This window comes from Monodon monoceros, unplaced genomic scaffold, assembly GCF_005190385.1.
Source record: "Monodon monoceros isolate NGI ecotype Baffin Bay Population unplaced genomic scaffold, NGI_Narwhal_1 Super_Scaffold_17, whole genome shotgun sequence".
NCBI classification, from domain to species: domain Eukaryota; kingdom Metazoa; phylum Chordata; class Mammalia; order Artiodactyla; family Monodontidae; genus Monodon; species Monodon monoceros.
In genome coordinates this window covers 5,557,818-5,571,656 of record NW_021703773.1, presented here as the reverse complement: position 1 = coordinate 5,571,656, position 13,839 = coordinate 5,557,818, and the positions used below count along the sequence as shown (strand labels likewise).

At 37.5% G+C, this 13,839-nt stretch overlaps 1 protein-coding gene across 5 annotated transcripts in view; it reads left to right on the top strand.

Annotated features, from left to right (window-relative positions):
* Nucleotides 1–13,839, top strand: part of DDHD2 (DDHD domain containing 2) — a 66,451-nt gene that overhangs the window by 48,596 nt on the left and 4,016 nt on the right. For 4 of the 5 annotated variants that reach the window (XM_029226232.1, XM_029226231.1, XM_029226234.1 and 1 more), the window contains 10 exons: nt 57–192; nt 2,022–2,230; nt 2,512–2,579; nt 3,235–3,357; nt 4,226–4,321; nt 5,362–5,490; nt 5,598–5,753; nt 6,043–6,145; nt 6,284–6,454; nt 7,160–7,322. In XM_029226232.1, the coding sequence (XP_029082065.1) occupies nt 57–192; nt 2,022–2,230; nt 2,512–2,579; nt 3,235–3,357; nt 4,226–4,321; nt 5,362–5,490; nt 5,598–5,753; nt 6,043–6,145; nt 6,284–6,454; nt 7,160–7,322 (1,354 nt within the window). Of the gene's footprint in view, nt 1–56; nt 193–2,021; nt 2,231–2,511; nt 2,580–3,234; nt 3,358–4,225; nt 4,322–5,361; nt 5,491–5,597; nt 5,754–6,010; nt 6,146–6,283; nt 6,455–7,159; nt 7,323–13,839 lie in introns of those variants that run through there. The other variant, XM_029226233.1, reaches the window with a different exon arrangement.

Sequence of the window (13,839 nt, the reverse complement as noted above, 5' to 3'; positions counted from 1 at the left end):
TTCACTCTACAAACTGATCGCTTCACCATTAATGCATTGTTAATTTTCTTTTCTAGTTAATGATTTTCGCAGTGTTTCTTTGAACCTGCTACAGACGCATTTTAAGAAAGCCCAAGAAAATCAGCAGATTGGGAGGGTAGAATTTCTCCCAGTCAACTGGCACAGTCCTTTGCATTCCACTGGTGTGGATGTGTGAGTAGTACTTTACACCTTTGAGTTGCTAACTGTGATTGTAATGTTTTCTGATCATTGATATGCTTAGGAACATTTCTGCTATAGCTGATCGTATATATAAAATTTTGTTCAACAGAAAACTTTTTGTACTTCTGTGTCTTTTTCTTAGAGATACATTATTAAGTGCGGACCAATCCCTTTGTTTAACTAGCTCGGGTTAGGAGTGGGGAGTTGTGTGTATCTTCTTCCAGTATGTTTTACTGGCTCATTAGTGTTTACTATTACAGCTTTATTATTTCTTTAGCATAAAGCCAAATGTTGCTTTCTCCGCATAGTGTATAAGCATTTCCATCTTAAGATGTCAAAAGCCAATCTACCTCAAGATGCACAAAGTATTTTGTTGTTTCTTTTGTGATCACATTTAGATAATATTTGTCCAAATTCGGGGAAAAAAGGAAATTCCCAAATATTAAATTATTGGTGTTTATAACTTGAGGTATAATTGGTGCAATGACTTATAAGTGATGGCTTTCTTAAGTTACAAGCTCAGTAGTTCTGTTTGTAAACTTTTTGGTAATGTCAGAGAAGGTTGCCTTAAATTAAGGATATTCAGCTGTGGGCTTGCCAGAAAGAAGTATGTTCATAATATAGTTCTAGGATAGAACTAGGAGATGCTTCTCTGGTAGATAAAGGAAGTAGCATTGTTTCCATGCTGGTCTTGGAAATGGCTTTTCTGATTCCGTGTCTCTCAGTTCTTAATACCCTATGATTTGAGCATATTCCACGTGCCAAATGCTCCATTGTGGTGTTGCTTTTACTAGTGTACAGAGTTCACATTCTTTCATATTTGAGCTGATGCTAAGAGGTTACTAGGGGCACATAGCCCTCTCTAAACTACAGAAGATGTTGAAGGTTTGAGGAGTCTTTCTGGGAGCTTTGAGAAAGCTTTATGTGGAAGCTGATTTGTACTACGTCAACATTGTTTTCCTTTGCGAGATATGAGTTCTGTTTGTCCTTGGCATCTGGCAGTCCCACCTTCTTTCAGCTTTTAGAAATTCGGCATAGAGAGAGAGAGATGATCCATTTATCATTTGACTTGTGATCAAAAAACCTTAATGCTGAGAATTCTAGGAAAAGCCTCTTGTATCTTTTAAAAAACTTTATTATAGAGAATTTTGTACACAAAAGTAGCATATATAATGAATCTGCATGGATTGATTATGATTACCCAGCCCAACAAGCCTCAACACGTGGCCAGTTCTGCCCCGTCCATATCTCCCGTGTACTGCCCATCCCTCCACTCTATTACTTTTGGATAAAATCTTAGACATCATATCATTTCATCTGTTAAATGTTTCAGTTTGTATATCTTTTTAAGGATTAAAAATATATATATAACACCATTATCACATCTAAAAAAATTCTTAATATCAGCAAATATACAATCAGTATTCAAATTTGTAATTGTCTAATAAATGTCATGATTTGTATATACACATACATACATATACATGCACATACACACATAGTTTAAACTGGGATCATAAATTGCAATTAGTTGATGTCTTTTAAGTCTCTTTTAATCTCTTGATTACCTTTCTATCTCTTATTTTCTTGTAATTTATGTCTTGAGGAGGCTGGGTTTTTTGTCTTGCAGCGTTTCTCACACTGAATTTTGCTGGTCACATCCCTTTGGCTTCATTACAAATGTCTGTCTGTCCTCTGTTTCCTGTAAATTGATAGTTATCCTTTGTATCTTAATTTCTAAGTGTAATTTGGATAATAACTTAGAGGAGGCTGTGGGATGTATTTAGGTTTTCTGCTTAGAATATCTTCTGTTTTTTCAGAGATCTGCAGCGAATAACTCTGCCCAGCATTAACCGCCTAAGGCACTTCACCAATGATACAATTCTGGATGTCTTCTTCTACAACAGCCCCACCTACTGTCAGACTATTGTGGACACAGTTGCCTCTGAACTGAACCGATTATATGTACTTTTTCTGCAGAGGAACCCTGATTTCAAAGGGGGCGTATCCATCGCTGGTCATAGTTTAGGTAACGGATTCTTTGTGACCAGAGATGACTATCACATTTTAAGGATAGCTGGGTTTGAAGTACAGTGTCTTTTATCAGTATCAGATTCAGAAGTCTAGAACTGGTCTGTGATGAAGAATTTGGAAGGGGTTGGCAGGGTGGTGGTGGATTGGAAAGAATGACTCCCTACTTCTTAGATTTTGCTTCATGGGTAATTGGCTTATTACTTTTTTTGTATGAAAGACAGCTATTTAGTGCTAATGCTTCGAAATTGTCCCTTCTTTCTTCTGTTTTACTTGTAGGTTCACTTATATTGTTCGATATCCTAACAAATCAGAAAGATTCTTTGGGGGATGTTGACAGTAAAAAGGTAATTTAGATGTTCAGATAGGTTCTTTTGTATGCTTTCTTAGTAAGTGTTTTTAGATTTTAGGCTTTTTGTTTTTTGCTTTGTCTCATACCATAATATTTACATTTATTTTAATTTTAACAGACTTGTAAATTATCTCTGTCATTCTTGGATGATAGAAGCAAGATAGTAGTATGCTTCTACAAATATTTGCCACATTCTAAAATAATTATAGGTATCTTATTTTTTCATTATAAATATGCACTACTGATCTGTTATTAGAATTATAGAATCACTGAGTTGAAATGGAATTTGCATATGAGGAAATGAAGAGTGAATTGGATGCAAATTGATATAGTTTATAGAAATTCTGTTTGAAAGCCATCCTTAAACATTAATAAGAGCTCAGGGAAGGCTTTATTAATGATGATGAAGAATACTTTGATACTCATTTATTCACTCATTCATTTATTTAAAAACATACTAGGTTTCAACTGACTACAAAAACTTAAAGATCAATCACATCTTAATTTATATTTCGTATAAATTACAATTTATTCAAAGTTAAGATAGGTCTCTGTGGATATCTAACATAGTACTTTCCTTTATTGCAAAGTAATATTAATAAAAATCTGAATGAATTTAGAGAATACGAGCTTTACAATTTAATTTTTAGGATTTGCCAAGTATTTTCATGGAACAAGGAGACACACCGACACTGGAGGAAGATTTGAAGAAACTTCAACTCTCTGAATTCTTTAGTGTCTTTGAGAAGGAGAAAGTAGATAAGGAAGCTCTGGTAAAAATAATCTTTTAAAACTTTGCACTATACCATTTTCAGTATTTTTTTTTAATAAATTTATTTTATTTATTTATTTTTGGCCGCGTTGGGTCTTCGTTGCTGTGCGTGGGCTTTTTCTAGTTGCAGAGAGTGGGGGCTACTCTTTGCTGCGGTGCACAGGCTTCTCATTGCGGTGGCTTCTCTTGTTGCGGATTATGGACTCTAGGCGCGTGGGCTTAGTAGTCGTGGCTTGCGGGCTCTAGAGCGCAGGCTCAGTAGTTGTGGCGCATGGGCTTAGTTGTTCCGTGGCATGTGGGATCTTCCCGGGCCAGGGATCGAACCTGTGTCCCCTGCTTTGGCAGGCGGATTCTTAACCACTGTGCCACCAGGGAAGTTCCCCATTTTCAGTATTTTTATTGCTTCTTTTCATCGTACTGCTTGCTAAGAGCCTGCCCTTTAGAAACATTTTAGTCATAAATACTTCGTTATCATTAGTAATGCTCTTTAGCCTTATTTGTGTGCTTTTTATCGTATAAAGTGATCTTTGCTTTGTGGAGGTTCAGAGTTCCGAGCAGCCATGTTAATAGCAATGGAGCAAAGACTAAAACACAGCAGAGCTCTGGAAACATGAGAGCAGGAATAAATGACCACTAACTTTTCCAACTCTTATTTTCTGTTATACTTTGTAGAGCTCTACTGTGGATATTTGCTTGTTTATTTGTTTTTGTTACCACTAGGGAGTCCTAGTCATGCAAAGCAAAGAACAACAGAGTGTTTAGGCCTTATTCCTCTCAGAGAACAGGGCATTTACTTATTTATTTTTAGGACATTTAATTGATTTTAATTTGCCTAGAAATAAGAAAGATATTTGATTTTTTATGCTTAGGCTTTATGTACAGACAAAGATCTTCAGGAAATGGGAATTCCCTTAGGACCAAGAAAGAAGATACTAAACTACTTAAGGACCAGAAAAAATTCAATGGTATGTGCTTAATATAGCTTGTAGGATTAAACAGTGTTTTGACTTCCTTGTATCCTTGTGCTTTGTGAGGTGTTTAGTATAGGGAGCTAAGCAATTTTTAAAATTGACCTTTAGCTCTCTTTTCAGAAATTAAACACATTTACTTTATTGATATCTTTAAAAGTGTTATTAGCTTCAGAAGTTTTATTTCCCCTGGACTTCCACCATTCAATTTTTTCCTTTTTTTTTTTGTTTGTTTTGTAACTGCTTTATTGAAATATAATTCACAACACATACCATAAAATTCACCCTTTTAAAATATACAATTCAGTGGGTTTTAGTATATTTGCAGAGTTGTATAACCATTACCACTATCTAATTCCAGAACATTTCCATCACCGCAGAAAGAAACAACATATTCATTAGCAGGCACTCCCTATTCCTCCCTCCTGTGAACCACTGATCTATTTTCTGTCTTCATGTATTTTCTTATTCTGGATATTTCATATAAATGGAGTCATACAATATGTGGCCTTTTGTGACTGGTTCCTTTCACTTAGTATAATGTATTCAAGGTATAACCCCGTTGTAACAGTGCTTATGCACTGAGCATTTTTGGCCACTGATTCCTTTCCATAGTCTAATTATTTTTCAACCTTTTAGCAGGTTGCTCAGTTCTGATTTAAGGCTGATAGAGACATACTACTTACTTTGGTTAGAAAGGCATAGCACTTCATTGAACTCCTCAGCAATCCCCAACATTCATTCCACAGTGCTCTGCTATCGTTTTCTCTCATGATGGTTGCCTAAAGTTTCAACTGCTACCCAAATGGCTTTGTACAGCTTTCATTATTTCAGAGCATGTAGGGATATCAATTCATAATTTAAGGCAACTTTTGTTTTCATCAGCTTTATCTTGTTCTCTGAGAGATTCTTCTTAAAATTGTTGACTACCATTTCAAAACCTTCCCAAGCATCCTTTTAAACCAGTAGAAAACTGTGTAATCCTTTGGATATTTTCACTACATAGCAGTTCCACAGAACTATTTTTTATTCTTTAGGGTATTAATAGACCAACCCCGCAATCACCTGCAGGGGCGAATATGTCTAACATCCCCAAAGAATCGGAGTTCTGTAGTAGTACTAATGGTACTGGAAATGGTGAACATCTGGATGTTGGCATTGGGCAGGTAACAATACTAATTCTCTTTGGTCATTTTATTGTTTGCCGTTGGTATGGTAGGAACAGATGTAACTTCTGTTGTTAATGAGAGATGCTTTTATTTCCTCCTTCCAGGTGCCTGTAAAATACCCCCGGCTCATCTATAAACCAGAAATATTCTTTGCCTTTGGATCTCCCATTGGAATGTTCCTTACTGTCCGAGGCCTAAAAAGAATTGACCCCAACTACAAATTTCCAACATGCAAAGGTTTCTTCAATATTTATCACCCTGTAAGCATTGGACAGCTCTTGTGGTTTTACCTATTAGGGCTTATTGGTAAAGCGCGTACGATATTCTATTGTGTTGATTCACTTTTTTCTATATTATTCTGTAGTAATGAGATAATTTATAATAGTATATATTATTGGAATATATTACTGGAATACTGGAAGTGATGGGGCAGAACAACTACATTTTTAAAAATGAGCTTATAATTATTCTTGCCTGATACATAGCTCCTGAGACTGTCATTATCTTTCTTCAGCAGAGGTATATGTAGCTATTGTTTTTCCTATGTAGTTTGATCCTGTGGCCTATAGGATTGAACCAATGGTGGTCCCAGGAGTAGAATTTGGGCCAATGCTGATCCCGCATCATAAAGGCAGGAAGCGAATGCACTTAGGTAAGTCTTGAATATAGAACCTGATAATTCTAGACCTTCTGGTCAGTGCAAACTGACTGGACCTCATTCACTTTGTTTAGCTGTGTTGAACCCTTTTACCTCTGTAAACCATGTAATGTTCTTTTTCATATGTTTCAGAACTGAGAGAGGGCTTGACCAGGATGAGCATGGACCTTAAGAACAACTTGCTAGGTTCGCTGCGGATGGCCTGGAAGTCTTTTACCAGAGCTCCATACCCTGCCTTACAAGCTTCAGAAACTGCAGAAGAAACTGAAGCAGAACCTGAATCAAGTTCAGAGAAGCCTAGTGGTCAGTGACACTGTACATATTGATTTCCTGCACCAGGCCAGATAAGAGGGACTCCATGGTGTCTGGTTCTTATTCTCCCAGGGTCTTCTTACTTTCTCCTTTTTTATTGTTTAGGACCAATACTATGAGTCCTAATGGGCCTTCAGGTCTGCTGGTGTTTTCTGTCATCTAATAGCCACAAATTTTGGAAAAACATTGTTTGTGAGGGAAGATGTCAAGAGAAGCTGAGCATCTAGTAATGAGGCTTTAAAACATTCCCCACTTGGGCACTATGGCAGTGCTGCTCAGAGCCTACACTGTGAAGAACCTTGCTTTTACAGGGGAGTGTCTGTGTATTCATGGGTTGGTTTTATTTTCCTGGCTGCGGACTAGATAGGATACTTTTCCTCTTAATTTCACAGTTAATGTTGCATTCTTTTGCTTTAGTTTTCAATTGCCTAAGGAGTTTTAATCCTGTTTGCATTTAGTTTGTAAACCAAAGGCAAATGGAATTAGCCATTAAATGTACAGGAAGGAAAAAAGGGATTGGATAAAATCAGTGTGCCTTGAGGAGAAGCTTTAAGGGGATTGAGAGGAGGAAAATGAGACAGAACTTTCTGAGCAGGGTAGCTCATCCTACAGTAAAGCTGGAGCCTGAGGGAAAGTAAGGACAACCTTGGAGGGCTGGACGCTTTTATATTCTTACTATGGTTCTTCTGTATCCAGATGTTAGCACAGAAGAGAACCTTGTAGCAGTTAAACAAGAAGCTCCCCCCATCCATGTGGGAATGCTGAATGGAGGCCAGCGCATCGACTATGTGCTACAGGAGAAGCCCATTGAAAGTTTTAATGAATATTTATTTGCTTTACAAAGTCATCTATGCTACTGGTAAGTGTTGTTTTTTTTAAGTCTACCTTTAAAAAAAATTAACTTATTTATTTTTTTATTTTTATTTATTTTATTTTTGGCTGTGTTGGGTCTTCGTTGCTGCGCGTGGTCTTTCTTTAGTTGCGTCGAGCGGGGGCTACTCTTTGTTGCTGTCACGGGCTTCTCATTGCGGTGGCTTCTCTTGCTGCAGAGCATGGGCTCTAGGCGCGGGCTTCTGTAGTTGTGGCTTACGGCTCTAGAGCGCAGGCTCAGTAGTTGTGGCACACGGGCTTAGTTGCTCCACGGCATGTGGGATCTTCTTGGACCAGGGCTCGAACCCGTGTCCTCTGCATTGGCAGGAAGATTCTTAACCACTGCGCCACCAAGGAAGCCCTTAAGTGTTTGTTTTTGTTTTGGGGTTTTTTGGTCTTAATTGTTTGTTAAGGTTTCTTCAAATGACATGAGTGTGCTGTTTCGTAATTGTCTGAACAAGAAATCATTCTAATCCCAAATGTACACTGGCCTATCCTCCTTTTTCTACATCTATCAAATATCTGTGAAACAATTAAGACTTATTTCACTAAGCATGATATTCTTTAGGTCCATCCACGTTGCTGTAAATGGCAGAATTCCATCTTTTTTATGGCAGAGTATTATTCCATTGTAATATATACCACATTTTCTTTATTCATTTGTCTGTTGCTGGACACTTAGGTTGCTTCCATATCTTAGTTATTGTGAATAGCGCTGCTATGAACACTGGGGTGCGTGTATTTTTTCAAGTTAGTGTTTTTGTTTTTTCTGGATATATACCCAGGAGTGGAATTGCTGGATCATATGGTGGTTCTATTTTTATTTTTTTGAGGAGTCTCCATACTGTTTTCCACAGTGTCTGCACCATTTCACATTCCCACCAACAATGGACAAGCATTCCCGTTTCTCTACATCCTCGCCAGTGTTTATTTTGTGTTCCTTTTTTTTTTTTTTTTTTTTTTTGTGGTACGCGGGCCTCTCACTGTTGTGGCCTCTCCCGTTGTGGAGCACAGGCTCCGGACGCACAGGCCCAGTGGCCATGGCTCACGGGCCTAGCCGCTCCGCGGCATGCGGGATCTTCCCGGACCGGGGCACAAACCTGCGTCCCCTGCATCGGCAGGCAGACTCTCAACCACTGCGCCACCAGGGAAGCCCTGTGTTCCTTTTGATGACAGCCGTTCTGACAGGTGTGAGGTGACATCTCATTGTGGTTTTGATTTGCATTTCCCTGATAATTAGTGATATTGAGCATCTTTTCATGTGCCTGTTATCCATTTATGTGTCTGTCTTGGAAAAATGTCTATTCAGGTCTCCTGCCCATTTTTTGATTGGGTTATTTGTTTTTTTTTTTTTTTTTGATATTGAGTTTTATGAGCTGTTTATATATTTTGGATATTAACCCCTTATCACTCATATCATTTGCAAATATTTTCTCCCATCCAGTAGCTTTTCCTTTCATTTTGTTGATGGTTTCCTTTGCTGTGTAAAAGCTTTTAAGTTTAATTAGGTTCCATTTGTTTATATTTGCTTTTATTTTTTTGCCTTAGGAGACAGATCCAAAAAAATATTGCTGTGATTTATGTGAAAGAGTGTTCTGCCTATGTTCTCTTCTAGGGGGTTTATGGTCTCCAGTCTTATATTTAGGTCTTTCATCCATTTTGAGTTTAGTTTTGTAAATGGTGTGCAGAAATTTTCTAATCTCATTCCTTTACATGTAGCTGTCCAGTTTTCCCAGTACCACTTGCCAAAGAAACTGTCTTTTCTCCATTTTGCATTCTTGCCTTCTTTGTCGTAGATTAATTAACCATAGGTGCATGGGTTTATTTCTGGGCTCTTTATTCTGCTCCATTGATCTATGTGTCTGTTTTTGTGCCAGTACTAATCTGTTTTGATAACTGTAGCTTTGTAGTATGGTCTGAAGTCAGGGAGGGTGATATCTCCAGCTTTATTCGTTTTTTCTCAAGACTGTTTTGGCAGTATGGGGTCTTTTGTGATTCCATGTAGATTTTAGGATTATTTGTTCTAGGTCTGTGAAAAATGTCATGGGTATTTTGGTAGGGATCGCATTAAGTCTGCAGATTGCTTTGGATAGTATGGCCATTTTAACAATATTAATTCTTCCATTCCAAGAGCATAGGATATCTTTCCATTTCTTTGTATCATCTTCAGTTTCCTTCATCAGTGTTTTTATAATTTTCAGAGTGTAGGTTTTTCACCTCATTGGTTAAGTTTATTCCTAGGGTATTTTATTCTTTTTGATGTAATTTTAAATGGGATCTGTTTCTGATAGTTCATCATTAGTGTATAGAAAAGCAATAGATTTCTGTATATTAATCTTGTATCCTGCAACTTTACTGGATTCATTTATTAGTTCTAACAGTTTTTTGGTGGAGGCTTTAGGGTTTTCTATATAAAGTATCATGCTATCTGCAAATAGTGACAGTTTTACTTCCTCCCTTCCAATTTGGATGCCTTTCTTTTTTTTCTTTTTTTTTTTCCCTGATTGCGTGGCTAGGACTTCCAATACTATGTTAAATAGAAGGGGCAACATTAGGCATCTTTGTCTTGTTTCTGAATTTGGAGGAAGGGCTTTCAGCTTTTCATTGTTGCATATGACGTTAGCTGTGGGTTTGTCATAAATGGCCCTTGTTATGTTGAGATATGTTCCCTCTATATCAACTTTGATGAGCGTTTTTATCAAGAATGGATGTTGAATTTTATTAAATGCTATTTCTGTGTCCATTTTGGTGATCGTGTGATTTTTGTCCTTTCTTTCGTTGATGTGTGGTATATCACATTGATTGATTTGTGAATGTTGAACCATCCTCGTGTCCCTGGAATAAATCCCACTTGATCATTATGTATGATCCTTTTTTCATATTGTTGGATTCAGTTTGCTAATATTTTGTTGAGGAGTTGTGCATCTATATTCATCAGAGATATTGGCCTGTAATTTTCTTTTTTTGTATTGTATTGGTCTGGTTTGGGTATCAGGATAATGGTGGCCTCGTAGAATGAATTTGGGAGTATTTCCTCCTCTTCAGTTTTTTGGAATAGTTTAAGGAGGATAGTTGTTTGCTCTTCTTTGTATGCTTGCTAGAATTCCCCTGTGAAGTCAGTTCTGGACTTCTGTTTCCTGAGAGTTTTTTTAAATTACAAATTTAATTTCACTAGTGTTTGGTCTGTTTAAATGGTCTGTTTCTTCTTGATTCAGTCTTGGCAATTTTTATGTTTCTAGAAATTTGTCCATTTCTTCTAGGTTGTCCAATTTGTTGGAATATAACTGTTTATAGTATCCTTTTATGATTTTTTATATCTCTGTGGTATCGGTTGTAATTTCTCCTCTTTCATTTCTTATTTTGTTTATTTGGGTCCTTTCTCTTTTCTTCTTGGTGAGCCTGTCTAAAGGTTTATCCTTTTTGTTTATCTTTTCAAAAAACCAGCTCTCATTTTCATTGATCTTTTCTATTGCTTTTTTAAATCTCTCTTTTATTTATTTCCTTCTCTGATCTTTATTATTTCCTTCCTTCTGTTGACTTTGGGCTTTGTTCTTCTTTTTCTCATTCCCTGAGGTGGTAGGTTTGTTTGAGATTTTTCTTATTTCTTGAGGAAGGCCTGTATCACTTATAAACTTCCCTCTTAAATCTGCTTTTGCTTCATCCCATAGATTTTGGAGAGTTGTGTTTCCATTTTTATTTGTCTCAAGGTATTTTCTGATTTCCTCTTTGATTTCTTTATTGACCCATCATTTTTTAGTAGCATGTCATTTAGTCTCCATGTGCTTGTTCTTTTCCCATTTTTCTTTCTGTAATTGATTTCTAGTTTCATACCATTGTGGTCGGAAAAAAGCTTGATACAATTTCTATCCTCTGAAATTTGTTGAGACTTGTTTTGTGGCCTAACATGTGATCTGTCCTGGAGAACATTTCATGTGCACTTGGAAAAAATGTGTATTCTGCTGTTTTGGAATGTAATGTTCTGTAGATATCTATTATGTCCAACTAGTCTATTGTGTCATTTAAGGCCACTGTTGCCTTATTGATTTTCTGTCTGGATGATCTGTCCATTGATGAAAATGGAATGTTAAAGTCTCCTACTATTACTGTATTATTGTCAGTTTCTCCTCTTATGTCTGTTACTATTTGCTTTATATATTTAGCTTCTCCTGTCTTGGATGCATATATGGTAACAAATGTTACGTCCTGTTCTCGTATTGATCCCTTTATCATTATAGAATGCCCTCCTTTGTCTTTTGTTATAGCTTTTGTTTTAAAGTCTATTTTGTCTGATAGGAATATTGCTGCCCCTGCTTTCTTTTCATTTCCATTTACAGGAAATAACTTTTTCCATTCCCTTATTTTCAGCCTGTGTGTGTCTTTAGCTCTGACGTGAGTCTCCTGGAGGCAGCATATAGATGGGTCTTGTTTTTCATCCAGTCACCCACCCTGTGTCTTTTTTAAAATGTATTTATTTATTTTTGGCTGCGTTGGGTCTTCGTTGCTGTGCATAGGCTTCTCATTGCTTTGGCTTCTCTTGTTGAGAAGCATGGGCTCTAGGCATGCGGGCTTCAGTAGTTGTGGCATGTGGGCTCAGTAGTTGTGGCTTGCGGGCTCTAGAGCGCAGGCTCAGTAGTTGCGGCGCACGGGCTTAGTTGCTCCGCGGCATGCAGGATCTTCCCGGACCAGGGTTCGAACCCGTGTCCCCTGCATTGGCAGGCAGATTCTTAACCAGTGCGCCACCAGGGAAGCCCCACCCTGTGTCTTTTGATTGGAGCATTTAGTCCATTGACATTTAAAGTAATTATTGATAGGTATGTACTTATTGCCATTTTATTACTTGTTTTCTGGTTGTTTTTGTAGTTCCTCTGTATTCATTTCTTCTTTTTTTCTTCCTTTGTGGTTTAATGATTTTATTTAGCAGTATGCTTGTGTTCCTTACTTTTGTGTGTGTGTGTATATGTTGTAGTTTTTTGATTTGTGATTACCATGGGGTTCTTATATGTTGACCTATATCTACTTGTGTTAAACTGGCAGTCATTTAAGTTCAAACATATTCTAAACAACCTACGTTTTTTTACTCCCTTCCCTTGCATTTTGTAGTTTTGATGTTATATTTCACATCTTCACGTTTATCCCTTAACTGTTTATTGTAGTTATAGTTGCTTTTACAGTTTTTTGTCTTTTAATCTTCATACTGGCTTATTTAAGTGGTTGATCCTCAGTCCTTACTATGTATTTGCCTTTTCTATTGGGATTTCCCCTTTTCTATAGGTTCTTACTTCTTTTCCACTTAGAGAAGACCTTTTAACATTTCTTTTAGAGTAGGTTTAGTATTGATGAACTGTTTCAGTTTTTGCTTGTCTGAGCAGTTCTTTATCTCTTCTTCAATTCTAAATGATAATCTTGTTGGGCAGAGTATCCTGGGTTGCAGGTTTTTCCCTTTCAGGGCTTTGAATATATCGTGCCACTCCCTTCTGGCCTGCAAGGTTTCTGAAGAGAGATCAGCTGATAGCCTTATGGGGATCCCCTTGTATATGACTCTTTTTTTCTTGCTGCCTTCAGAAGCCTCTCTTTACCTTTTGCCATTTTAATTATGTTATGTCTTGGTGTGAGTGTGCTTGGGTTCATCTTGTTTGGGACCCTCTGTGCTTCCTGTTCCTGGATATTTGTTTCCTTTAGGTTTGGGAAGTTTTCAGCCACAATTTCCTCAGATACATTTTCGATGCCCTGCTCTCTCTCTTCTCCTTCTGAGACCCCTATAATGCGAATGTTGGTACATTTAATGTTAGCCCGGAGATCTCTTATACCGTTTTCATTTTTTAAAATCTCTCTCTTCTTTTTGCTGTTCTGACTGGGTGATTTCCATTATTCTGTGTTTCAGATCACTTATGTGCGCTTCTGTATCACTCAGTCGCTATTCAGTCCTTTCAGTGTGTGTTTTATTGCAGCTGTTGAATTCTTCATTTCTGATTGGGTCTTGTTTATATATTCTAGTTCCTTGTTAAAATTCTCACTATGTTCATTTACTCTTGTCCCTAATTCAGTTAACATTTTTAAATTAACTGTTCTGAATTCTTTATCTGGTAAATTGTTTATTTCTGTTTCATTATTTTTTCATGGGTTTTCTTCTGCTGTTTCAATTGAGAGCAGTTTGTCTGCCTTTTCATTTTGCTTAACTTTTTCTGTCACTATGAATTTAGGTGAAACAGTTACCTATTGCAGTCTGAAAGGGGTATTCTTGTGTGGGAGCATCCTTATACAGGCTGTGTGTGCCCAGTGCCGTTGATGGGAGAGCAGGATTTGATGATACGGACAGAGTTGTCTTTCCTCAGCTATCACCTTAGTAGGGGGTGGAGCTGGATGTGAGGTGGGACTTCCGCTCTGCTCAGTGGCTGTCACCATGCAGTTGGGGACAGGGTCTGATCCTAAGTTGCTGGAGCCAAAGCCCTGAGGGTCCGGCCCAGGCTGGCTCTGTTCCCTTTAGGTGTGTTTCCCAACCTCCCTGC